General features: G+C 44.3%; 1 protein-coding gene across 1 annotated transcript in view; it reads left to right on the top strand.

Annotated features, from left to right (window-relative positions):
• CPLX2 (complexin 2) overlaps positions 1-13597 on the top strand; it is a 212181-nt gene that overhangs the window by 62368 nt on the left and 136216 nt on the right. The window contains exon 3 of the mRNA XM_078652827.1: positions 1233-1345. Within this exon, the coding sequence (XP_078508953.1) occupies positions 1315-1345 (31 nt within the window). The 5' untranslated portion in view covers positions 1233-1314. The remainder of the gene's footprint in view (positions 1-1232; positions 1346-13597) is intronic.

Below are 13597 nucleotides of genomic sequence, written 5' to 3'. Positions count from 1 at the left end.
AAGGCGAGTAAGGGAGAAAGGGGTATGCAAGAGAAGTGGGTGGAGGAAAAGGAAACCGTGAGTAAAATATGTAAGTTGAGAGCAAGGGGAGTAGCTATGGTGTGAGATGAAAGCCACAATTTGGGGACTGAGCAGGGCTTCGAGCAAACTAGAGAATGGACAGTAAGGTACAGAAAGTGAGGGAGCGAAAGTAGGAAGAGATAAGGTTGGAGAAGGAGGGTGAGGTCTAGAAATGGAAGAGAATGTTAGTGAGTGATATAGAAGTGATAAGGCCAGAGGATGACGGATGGTAAGAAGAGTGTAGTATGGTAGCGGGAAAAATGATTTTGTTACGAAGTAACTGATAGCCAGTGTTATGTAAGACGGTAGTGGCCTAATGTTTAGAGACGCAGAGGGGATATAGAGTGGACGCTTTACGCATTTTTTTTTTAATTCAAAGGGAATCAATAAAGCCTTTTAATGCAGCATCCCAGAGACTTCAGATACATGTTTCTAAAAGCCCAGGCAGGAGCTAAAGTCCAGAGCACCGATTACTGTCACACACGACAACCCTATTCCATGGGGAAAACCTCTATTCTGCATCTAAAATGCTTATTTTTTTGGTTTTACTTACAGAAAGGTACAATTTAACATATCCATTAGTGCCAACTCTCAATATGCCCTTGCTCTTTCATTATGCGTGCAAGGCATAGTCTTCCGTATCTTTTGCCTGTAATGTGTTTGTCAGTTGTATCGTTATTTTAACGTGTTATTTTTTATTATTGTAAACTGAATTGCTGTCCTTGAAGTAGATGTGTTGTAGGCATGCATTAAAATATACTTTTAGCACTGCAAAATGTATCACCTACACAAATGTTCACTGAATTTCCCCCAAATTTTTTTGTAGAAAAGCTATTCATAACTGTTATTTGAGTGATATCTTATCTTAGAGTCATTTTTACAGGTCTCACAAAAGCATCTTGTGGAATATTTTCAACTGGTGTGTGTGTGTATATATATTTATATATATATATGTGTGTGTGTATGTATATATATATATTTTTTTGTGGGGTGTTGTTTCTTTGCGATAATACATTTATGAAGATTCCCCCTGGTGTGCGCCTCAATTCTTGTTCCGGGAGCATCGTAAAGGAAAAAAAATAATATATATATATATATCCTTATGACATTGGGAAAACTGACATTTGTAGATACAGTCGACGCCCATCTTGACGCTGTCTGTCTCTTTCCAGAGTGGGCATTTGTAAAGAATCCCTGCAGTTCCCTGGATGAGAGCACGTACCACCTGTACCGCGAGGAGATCCAAGAGCAGCCATGGACTTTGTGATGAAGCAGGCTCTGGGGGGTAAGTCTGGCTGGGGGTAGTGCGGGTTCATTCTGCGATGGAGGCACTTCTGGAGTGAGATTAATTCTGCACTTTGGGGTAAATGTGAAAAGGGGTAAGTGTGTTGAATGTACCTCTGTAATGGGATAAATTTACACTGAAGGTAATCTCTACTAGAGCAAATCTGCATAGAAGCGCATCCGCTGCAAGGTGAATCTCCACTGCAGGGCAACTCTGTAGCAGGAGAGAGTGTACACCAACTGTATCACATGCATTATATCACATGACAATATTATCACATCCACTATATTAACCTAACTACTGTAGTGCAAGGTAAATCTAGTTAGGCAAAATAGGTGACTATGATAGTTGATGTTGTCAAGTAGATGCCATAGATGTAAACATGATAATACATTTTGGCAGTGTAGTGGTAGGCAATATACAGAACGTGATATAGGTTAATATTACTGTCTTCGATATACTGTCATACACCTTTATAGAGGCCACGTCTTCACTGGGGTAAATATTTATTGGTGGAGTATCAGCACTCTTAACACATCTTAACACATGGGCACGCGGAGCAGTTTCCCCAGGGCCCCACGAGCAAAGGGGCCCCATGCATGCCAGAATATAACCCACATTTTCGGTAAAATATTTTTATACCTGTGAGTGGTTGTGCAGGCAAGGCCCAGTGCATGGGGGCCTATAATGCTGTTAAGACGGCCCTGGTTCACTGACAACTATTCACCTCTCTGGCTTGCTTAAATCTGAGCTCTGGTCCATATCACATAAGAGATATGAGATAGACCCATTCATACTTGGAAACACAGCACATTATTTGTCTATTCCATAGCACAGACAGAGAACCTGCCCCAAACCAAAATGGCAGCTTTTCCTACTTCGCCACACGGGCAGCTTCTACAATCCAGTGCAAGGGCATCTTCAACCCTATAGCACTGTGGCTCTGCCTACATTCTAGCAGAAAGCCAATGTTTACACTGCCAGGAAAACACTGCAGCTCTTATGCCACATCACAAAGCTACAGCTGATGTTGGAGGATAACACTAGCGATTACATCACAGGACACAAATAGTGTTCATGCTGCAGCACAAAGGCTGTGTTTAATAATAATAATCCATATTTGTAAAGCGCGAACAATCACCCCTAAGGGTCTCCGGGCGCTGGGGGCCATCAGGAACATTAAGTAAGCTATTGCCCAGAGTCACTTGGTGCTGGGCTAATCTGCTGCCGGCGCCGGGGATTGAACCGTGATCCCCAGATTCGGGCGTCAGTTGCCCTGGCCGCGGCGACACACCTCTTTAATTGCACCACATAGCTAGTAATGAAGCTGCAGCACAAAGCTAGCATGTAAACTTCAAGACAAAACTGGTGCTCATGCTACAGCACAAAGACAGTGTTTAGACTGTGCCATAAAGTAAGCATTTAGACTGCAGCACAAACCTAGCATTTAAGCTGAAGCACATAGCTACAGTTCCCACGACAGGACAAAAAATTGCACCACACAATCAGGATTCAGACCCAACCACAGCATGGAAACTGCCCTTATAACGGTTTCCTCGACAAGGGGGAACCACAGCACTCCTCATTCTAGACCTATCAGCAGCCCGTGGCACTGTCTCCCACCCCATCCTAATCTAACGACTTCAAGAAACAACCATCTAGGGACTTGAATGGGTTTTCTCCTTTCTCACTAGAAGAACCCAAACCATTGACATTCCCCAGTAAGTACAAGATCTTATATGAAGAGTCCTGCTTGGCTCCTCGCTCAGCTCAATACTCTTCAACATCTATATGACCCCGTTGGTCGACATCATACGAGCTCACAACATAAACATCCTCACTTATTCCAACAACACACAACTGATGCTGCCCCTCTCGGACAAAACACGCAAATCCAGGAAAAAGTTCACCACGTGCATGACAGAAGTAGCCACCTGGATGAAATCCAGTTGCCTCAAATTCAACTCGGACAAGGCATAGGTGGTAGTCTTCTGGAAGAACGGCTCACCAGGGAATTTCACCTGGTATCCCACTGACCTTGGACCCACGACCTGCTTGTAAGCGAGAAACCACAGAATAATCATAGACAACAAACTGGACATGACCACCCAAGTCAATGCAGTGGTCTCGACCTGCTTCAACAGACAAAGTATGCTGAAGAAAATCTTCAAATGGCTACCAGACAACACCAGGAAAACAATCACCCAAGCACTCATCACCAGCAGACTAGACTATGGAAACACCTTGCATGCATGGATTAACAGCCAGCTCAAAAGGAGACTGCAGACTATTCAAAATGCAACAGCGAGACTAGTCCTTAACTTCCCACGCCAATCCCACATCACATAACACCTTAGGGAACTACCCTGGCTCCCGAAACACAAGTGCAGACTCTTTAAACTCCTCACCCACACCTACAAAGCTTTCCACACCACTGACGCTGCCTAGATGAACATCCGCAATCACTTCCACCAGCCTTCCAGACATTTCCGCTCTGCTGGTCTCTCACTAGCACACACCCCAGATATACACAAGAGCAAAGGAGTGGGCCTAGTCTTCTTGTAACTGGTGCCTAAAGCCTGGAACAACCTCCCACAGCACATCAGAGTCTCCCTCTCTCTTCTAACTTACATCAGGGTGAGCATGTACACTGCAGCACGACCAGCACCTATGCCGCAGCAAAGAGGGAGATTCTACCCTGCAACAGAAAGGCAGCATTTACACTGCAGCACAGAATGAGTATATTTTACACTACAGCACAAGGCTTCTAGAGCAGACAGAACTGTCTGCAATGTAACTTTAAAACAGCTTCTACACTGCAGGACGAATAGTGAGTGTGTTCCCGTATGTCCTTTTCTTTGAAACAAATCTTCATTTATTTATTTATTAAACTCAGAGTAGCTACAGAGGCGGAAGCAGTCAAGATACCTATGTAAGTTCACACAAATACAAAATGCTACAGTAAAATCGACATTGTAATGTTTGTAGGTACCAGGTGACATCTAAAAGATGGTGTACTGTCAAAGAGGAGTTAAAGGGTGGAAGGAGAAGGGGAAGGTAAATAGGAATGGGGTAGCATCCCGGGAGGAGGGGGCAGTAGAATAGAACTTGGGGGTCTGATGGAAAATTGAGAATACCAAGAGTCCCTTCGAAAGACAAGTGGATAAGAAGAAAGAGAAGATTGGAGATCCCCCTTAAACCAAAACAATAAAATGATTGCTCTTTGTCTTTGAGGTGGAAGCTTGGCTTCCCTGTAGTATCAATTTAAGTGTAGCAATCAGAACAGCCATAAAGGATTGTTAGCACAACCAATGCCAAAGACATATGCCCCTCAAAGTATTATCAGGCTTCTTTGTGGATAGGTGTGTCTGAGCAACTGCCATAACAGTTGAAACGTGTATAACTGGTGAGTGCAACAGAAACCAAGATGCGAATCCCATGCATGTGCAAAAATAGACATCTGGTCCTGCACTTTGTCTGTAGTTCTCTCACATTACACCATTCCTAACACCTGTGACAGCCGTTGACCCTGAGATGGGCCATATATGGTCCTCAAAAGTATGAATATGCAAACCATGGCTACCAGGCGCGGCCAATACAGGTAAGAATGGTGGGGCAGGGGCTGGGTTGGGGGAGTGGACATACGACTCAGGGAGGCGGTAAGTGCAAGGTAAGTGGTTTTATTTATTTATGTATTTTATTCCCTATCCCGTAGTATGTCGACTCCCCCTGCCCCACCACCCCACTGCTCTTACCTGTGCTGGCCGCGCCTATTGACTACCAGGATTGTGACGCAATCCATAAGTGCAGGGGACCTTTCAGCGTCTGACACACCTTGCACAGAAAACAGCCTTGCGGGAGGTTCAAAACTCTGCTGGACCTAGCCATCGTTCACCAGATTGGGACCAATAGGGATTCCTCACTAGATGCACGAGGTAGTTGCAATTGCCCGCAAAAGCCTGTGATCTGTAAGCTAATTTACAGAGTGCCGAGATATTAACCCTGTCTTGGCACTAGTTCGAGCAAAGGAGCCCAAAGCCAAATTTGTAAATCGGCGAACCATTTGATCTTGCTACCTTCGAACATGCCCTCAGTACTTCGATGCATGCTGCTGACCAAGGAGCCCAGCGAAAGATTTTAACCCCAGTTTAGAAACTACACTGTCCCAGAGCAGTGACTCAGAATGAGCACACCTGCAGACATTTAGCTTTTACTGAGCAGTGGGTGAGTATCACATTCTTAATAACATCAGGTCGTAGCAGCGGTATCATTCCTAATAAGAGACCGGTCCAAATTAATTGACCACGGTCTTGATTTGTTATTTCAGGGACTATACTGAGGGTCACTGGAATTATGCGATTCTGCAGCTGCGGCACTTTCTGCGCAGTCATGGATTTTCCGAAGTTGTCACATAGCCAATCATCTGCATGCGGTGCTGCATAATGGCACCGCAGACCCTGCGCAAAGCTTAACTTGTCATCTTTTGTTTTCTGATGGCTGCATTTAGGTGTTAAACTGCTACTAATGCAGTGAAAAATATATCCAGACAGCATCAATGTGTTTTAAAATGGCAAAATAGAGACATACTACTGTATGTGCCCCATTCTGGCACATTGTTTGCCTGTTCCTGTTGCATGATCTGGTCAACCATACAAAATATTTTGCTCCTACAGCAAAAGGATGACAATGGTAGACAAGATGCTAGCACATACGTTAACGCCTCCCCCGCGGGGCTAATTCCCCTGCTGTGCTGGGGGGAGGGGGAGGTGCGCAGCTCCGCTTTGCTCATGACGAGCTCGGCTCATCATGCAGCACGGTGGCGCTGTGCTCAAGACGAGCTGAGCTCGTCACGACCACGCCCGTTTCAATGGAACGCCCAGCACAGCAGAGGGATTATCCCCCCGTGGGCGCGGCGCAACCGTCTGAGCACAGCGCGACCGTGCCTCATGGACGAGCTGAGCTCGTCATGAGCACCGAACGGGTTAATTCAGGGAAGTTATACACATTCGAAGTAAACGAGGTGTGCTCAATGAAACTGAAGACACTATGTCATCCCTATAGTGTCGCATGTAAGGGGGGAAACCATACACAGGAACAAGACAAAATGTTTCAGAGCCCCCCCTACAAAAAAACACAGCGTCAAGGTCCGTTGTTCTGATGGGTCCTTTTCAATTGTGTGCAACAGCATGCAGCAAAGAGTACATAAAGACAAAACGGATGATTCCATATTGTTTATTCCAAAGTCCAATAAAGCAACAGCCGACACGTGTTGCATTGTGAGACGACTTTTTCAAGGCTTATGATATAAGCATTAAGCGGCATCCTCTCTGAAATAGGAGACGTGTGTTTCGTGCCAAGTGCTAGAGGCTCATCAAGGTCCTGGTTTATATTTCGTTGTACTCTACCTCGGAGATAAGAGATCTTTTTCCTTAAATTGGGTTACGGCAACAGCTCTTGGCAAAACGGCCATCACTCTGGCCTGTGATACCAGCCCACTGGGACTCAGCCAGACAGCGATGCATGCAGCAGTTTGGCAATTAATGATATTGCCAGTCTGCCTCCATCTTTCCTCCTCCCCCTTCCCGGAGGCACCAGATCCGTCCCTGACCTAGGATCTCTTTACAACCCGGGTAAAAACACATCCCAATACAGTCGAATCCCCCACTCCTTCCCAGGCCTCCTTCAAAACGCTTTCACTCAATCACATGATCAATGAGTCTTTGATGCGCAAATCCCACCCACTGCGCACGGATATTGATTCGCAGCGCAGTGGGAGGCAGATAAATGCAACAAAAAGCTCCCCCTAAAACAAACACTAAGACCCCCGACCTACATAAAGGAACAATCTGCCAGACCTGTCAAGCTCCTTCAAGCGGAGGGGCGGGGGCAGTTGGGAGGTGAGGGGGGCGATTAGTTACGGTCTAGTGGACTGGATGTGATTGAGGGATTAAATATAAAAAATTCAAAAAGGCATCCAACTAGCCCAGCAACCCACTTGACTGCCCATCGGCTTCACTCCTAGCGTCTTAGATGAGATATAGGGCGTCTTTGCATGATTAGAGGTGAGAAGCCAGAAAATGTACGGGAAGGGCAGAGCCAGGGGTCGGGTTTGCCACTAGGAGCCAAAGAACGAGCCGTGCCAGCAAAATCATTGCCATGCTGAGAAAGCCTGTGATGGTAGGGAGAGGGGGCGGGAGAGGCGCGGAGGGAAGGCCGCGTTGGACTGACCCAGTGATGGAGATATGCATGCTGTGACAGGCTGGAGCCTCTGAGAGGCTGGGATTGCAGACTGTCACTGTCAGTCACATTTCACACCATTGCCTGCCTCAGGCCTGCCTGTTTGTCACATCAGCTCGTCACAGTCTCACCTTTCTACTATGGCATGTCCTTCTTCCTCCTGTTCTTTCTCAATTCTCTCCACTCCCAAGGTCAAATCTCCTCTCCTTTCTTCCTTATTTGTTCCTTAGCAGACTGTCACCTGATCTCCCTCTCTGCCCTGCCTCTTTCTCACCATCATCCACCTTCACCTTTATGTCTCACTTTTCTACTCTGTCCTGTTTCTTCCACTCCAACCTCGCATGATCCCTCTCTGACTCACACCATGTGCTGGGGAAGTCAGTCACTCACAGCTTGATTCAGAACCTCAGACTGAGCCAGACCTAATCACCTGGTTCGAGCCTTCAGTGGCTCACCCACCTATATGGCAATGCTACCACCATGGGTTAAAACCAACCTTACCATCTCCAAATTTCTCAGCATCAATGGCCCCCAGCCCAGGGCACCATGCAGCAGCCTCATCTTTAAAAAGCTGTCTCTAGAACCAGTGGAGTGAGAGAACTACTGCCGCCATGGAAGCCACCCAAGCATGGATCGCTGAAAATATTAAAATATCACATTTAGAAAGTTGCTTGACATCCCTCACAATCGTATTCCCGACAGAATACCAAACCCACCCATGTGAAATTTGTGGTACCGTCCTCCCATAAACATTGTATATAAACGGGGTGCAACACCTTATTTTTTTCTTTAATTCCTCCAAGTTTATCAAGATCCTTTTTGACACAGCGTGCACAATGGTGTCGTGCCCAGCCCCAACAGACACGCGTCTTAAACTGAACTCCAACAATAGGGGTAACCTTCTACTCCTGACCACTGGCACTGCGAATTGCTTTTTGCAGCATATTTTCATTATTTTCTTCATTACTGAATCACTTATTTAACCATCTATTATTCACTCCATTTTTTCTCTCTTGTATTCAAAAACATTCCACTCCACATGCAAGGAATTGCGGCAATTTCCCAAGTTTCTAATGTTCCTGCTTGGCCATCCGAACCTTTCGTCAAGAACACGACATAAGCCAAATTCATGTGTAGCAGTTTATTTCAAACCGTCCTCCCATAAGCCATCACAGAGTCCAGTGACATGCTAGGGGGGGCTTGTTTTCCTTCCTTGCTGCCAAGCTGTGGAATGAGTTATCATTTGCGTCTGAACTTTACTTTAAAATTTGCCATCATTGTGTCCACTTTAGCATCTGCCCTACTTACCTGGCACTGGGACACCCTTGCCGGACAGCTGTCGGGCTATATAAATTTGCATTTATTCATTCATTCATGGTCTTCCTCCACTGATTCTGTTATCATGATCTTTCTCCTGAGCTCTGCCCAATTTTCTAAACCTTCTTTCCCAGCACATTCAAAGATAGAAGTATCACTCCGGCATGTCCAGGGTAAAGACTGGATTTTTCAGGCTGCCTCTCAGGGAATGGATCCGCAAGTCAAATACAGCTGTTGCTCACCAAATGCATCAGTCTCTCAAGTAGCACCCCTAGGCGTTTCTCTTCTCCGTAGTGTTCAACACACACATCATCCTCTTATAACGCGCCCCATAACAACTTTGCCTCCCGAACTTATGAGAATGGTTCTGTGATTTACCTAGGGGTTTAGGGCTTGAGAGCAGTTCACTCCCATCAATAAAGACCTGTACCTTTTCAAAGCATGGATGGAAGAGGCGGTCGTAAAGTCAGTCAATCCGAAATGTATACAAACATAGCCTTTTACTAGACCTGCAGCACATGCCGTCATCTATGATTAACCACCACCCCCAAGCCTTCCCAGCCCACGAATCACCTTTCCCGAATGAACTGGCCCTTAACATGGACTACATCCCTACTATATCCTCTCGGGCCAGAGTAGTGCACAAAAGAGCTTTGTTCCAGCTAAGAGAACCATAAAGACAGCCGCGGCCAGTGCAGGTACGAGCGGTGGAGCCAGGCGGAGGAGGTGAAAGGTGATTTCGACAGATGACGACGAGGGAAAAAGTGTTATTTATTTAATTTTCCCTCATGGTTATCTGCCGTATCTCCCCAACCTGGTGCAGCCGCTCTTACCTGCACTGGCTGTGGCTACATAAAGAAGCCTTGCTACAGAGCTCAATAGTTCATAGTGCAGTAGGATGCACTGTCTTCAACACCAAATTGGATTAGACCAGCACTGAAAGAGCTCAAGAGGAGACACAAAGTACAATATGTCTCTGCAAGTGTGGATCCTAACCGAAAAAAAGGAGGGAAGAGAGCCCCTCATTCTCCAAAGACTACACATGCTTTCTTTTACAGTCAGAGTAAAGTTGGACATACATTGACTTTTTTTAAAGGGATATTTCCTTATTGCATTAGCAAATTCAATCACTACATCCCCTAATCTAAGCCCGAAATCTGGGAAGATAGACCCTTCACTGGGTAAGCACCCGAGTCTGGATCAGACCGTTCCACCAGTCAGCTCTACCCCAAGTATCATCTCCCTCAAGAAGCATTGAAAACCTTCCTCTTCGCCAAGTCAAGATGGCTCTTGTGGCAACTACCGCGTCGTATGCATGTGCCCTACATCGCTCAAAATCTGTCACAGTAGCAATGAAAGTCAAATGACATGGAAGTGCTGGTCTTGATAGGACATATTTGAATGCAATTAATTGGATCGTTGATATAGGACACAGCAGCAGGGAATTTACCAATTTTAGACTCAAAATGAAGGTCACTTGCGAACTATGTCTCATAGTCTCTTCCTTTATCTCATAAAATTAAGAATCCTTTTAAACATGCTGAAAAACAATAATAACCTTTCTCTCTCTTTAGGATACTGCAAGTCACCAAGGAGTTCCATAACCAAAGAGAGAACGAGGCCTAAGGCTGAGTTAGTTTATAAGGTCATGGAACTCCGAGGTGACGTGCAATATCCTTAGCATGTGCACCAGGGGGTACTTTATCCCACATGATACATGGTCACACCATCACCTTTCCCACTGACCACTTAAAACCTTGGCATGTAGCTCTTTCATATGAAGGACGCGAAGTATATACGTCATCGCGTCCTCACGCGTGAAGAGAGCTGACTGATTAGATCCAACCAGTTGGAAACTACAAGCCGGATTTTTCAGCCGAGCGAGATCGAATGGAGCAGGGCATTTCAAAGCTGCCGAATTGAAGATTTTATCGGGACCACAGGTGACATTCTTGCACTTGGAGCCCAGGACTGTTGTGCACTTATCGTCTTGATAAAGACCCACCGCGACCAACAAGTTGGCGCAAGATAGGGTCGAAACGTCGACACTTCCTACAGGCCCCCTAACTCTAGGACCCCAATGAAATAAAAGAAATCTAAAGGGTTCAAGAAGTTTTACAACAGTGGATGGCCTTTGTGAAACTTTTGTATTTGTATCTGTATAGATTGTTGACCTGAATGTATTGATGATGTATATATTGTCTTTTATGTTATTGTTTTTTGTGTGGTGAACACTATTCATTGTTTCACTTTCTTTGCACTATATTTATGATATTGACAGTCTTTGTACAGACGAGAATATGATTCATTTAATATAAAGAGAATATAAAGTTGATTGCAGGCTATCGTTTCATTGACTGTATGAGGCCTCACTCTTTCTCTTTCAGAGGTGGGATCAGGCATTAAGTTATCTAGATGGTTGTGTATTTTGGATTATAAGACTAGTCTAAAATCAAACAATAACGCTGAAATTAAGTGTTGTGCGTACCCAACAGAACCATTTCTATTTGAACTATCATTTAACCCAGGTTCTGAGGGACACAGGGTCAACCCCGTTTTTGTTTATACAGAGATTCTAACCATGACAGCCCACAACACACCGCAACACCAAAAAATGCAACATGAATTCAATCCAAGACACGTTGCTTTCTATTAACATCATCAATCTTACATGCAAAAAAAGAGTTGACCATCTCAAACAAGGTTTAAAAACCATGTATTGCTCATATATATATATACATATATATAGATATATATATATACGTTCATAAGAAATGGCCTTGCAGATATTGATTAAAATATGGCACTTGACCTCATTTGACCTCTTACGTTTATGAGATACAATAGGGGCAAAGCTGAGGCATAAATCACAATAGGGGGCTTCCTACTAATTGTTAATTTCATTGAGGAAAAATGCTCAATAATATTTTATACATGAGAACAGTCTTGATGCTATTCTGTTAAGTATATAATAATTGCCACCATATGTTACCAAAAAAAACATTCAACGCATCCTTATTTTGTGTTGGGGTGAAAAAAACTGGATGAAATTTGTGTCATTTCCTTTATGGAAATTACCCCAAATGGCCAAAAAATGACACTAAATTAGACATTATTCCACAAAATCTTGGCTTCAGCATTGTGCACAATATTTAAGAGCAAAATAAATTTTTACATAACTTTTTAGCGGGAAAACTCGCTTTTTGCTAAAAAAAAGTGTGCAAACTTACATGTGACATGAACAGGAGCCGCTTGCATTGGGTTTATCACATGCTTTGACAATAGGATTTTTACCCAAATGAAGCCTCAATTACACGATGTAGTGTAATGGTGAAATCTCAGGCATTTTATGCAACAATCATAATGTGAAATTCTGGAAATTAAATGTCACTAAGCTGTCGTAAATGAAATTTCACCCGGCCTGAGGATTTCATTAGTTTGCACATTATCAGCCCGATGTTAAACTGTTTGAGAAAATTGCAGTGACTCAATGGTGTCTGGCTCTGCCTTCTCAAATTGGTGATCACTGCAAACCATGATTAGGTACCCACAGTGAAACAAAATAGGCACTACCATTACAACGAAACTTTTACAACGCAACATCCATTACAACGCAATCATTACAACGCATGACACTACAACGCATACCACTACAACGCATGTCATTACAACGCAGTCATTACAACACATACCATTACAACGCATACCATCACAACGCATAGTACCCTTATACTGTCCATCACTTACCCTAATGTTGCACCCCCTGGAGTTAGAATAGTAATTTTTACCCCTACACTATCAAATACTTACCATACATGCAATGTAATAGTATGCATTGTAATGGTATGCGTTGTAAAGGTAGTATGCGTTGTAATGGAATGGGTTGTAAAGGTAGTTTTTAAAAATTCGTTGTAATGGCATACTTTGTAATGGAATGCGTTGTAATGGATGTTGCGTTGTAAAAAATGCGTTGTAAAGGTATGCGTTGTAAAAGTATGCGTTATAACGGCATACATTCAATGCATCCGTTGTTGGCGTTCTGACTGCATAGCCAAAGGGACCTGCAGAACACAAAGCAGCAAGAGTCTGAATCATTTTTAGGTCTCGCTTTAGGGCCATGCACTGTCGCTTGCAGGAGCTATTGTATACAATAAGGGGCTTGGAGCCCACCCATTACTTAAAATTCGTTGGCTTCATTGTCACTCTTATTTGCTGCCACTTAATTGTTCAGCGCAGGCCGGCTTCACTTCCTCTTCTTTTTCGTGGAGCATGGAATAAGTACCGATTGCTTCATCTTGATTCAGCCTTTCGCAAGGTGCTTGAGGTTCTATTTTTTCTCCCCCCAACACTTTGTTGCTTCTCAATAGTTCACCTGTGGTGGTTCCTCCTGTGTTTCCATGGCATAGTGATTTTGTTTTACCATCCAGTTGCCCGTTGCCCATTCCCTCCCACCCATCCTCCTGTTGTTCATCTTGGCCATTCCTTCATACCCTCCCTTCTGTTATCGGTTCTCCCCCACACCCATTAGAAAAAAAAGCGCTATGATGTGGCTAGCGCTGCTGGCATTGTCATGGCGTTTTTTTCTAACTTTTAGACATGCTGGACAACAGCCACGCTGCTCTACATCATAGCTAAAAGACATTGGTAAAGCCAATAGCTCTCACAGAGAGAGACCTATTTGCTTTGCCAGTGCTTAGC

This window comes from Lissotriton helveticus, chromosome 7 (genome assembly GCF_964261635.1).
Source record: "Lissotriton helveticus chromosome 7, aLisHel1.1, whole genome shotgun sequence".
Taxonomy (NCBI): domain Eukaryota; kingdom Metazoa; phylum Chordata; class Amphibia; order Caudata; family Salamandridae; genus Lissotriton; species Lissotriton helveticus.
This window is presented reverse-complemented; position numbering and strand designations above follow the sequence as displayed.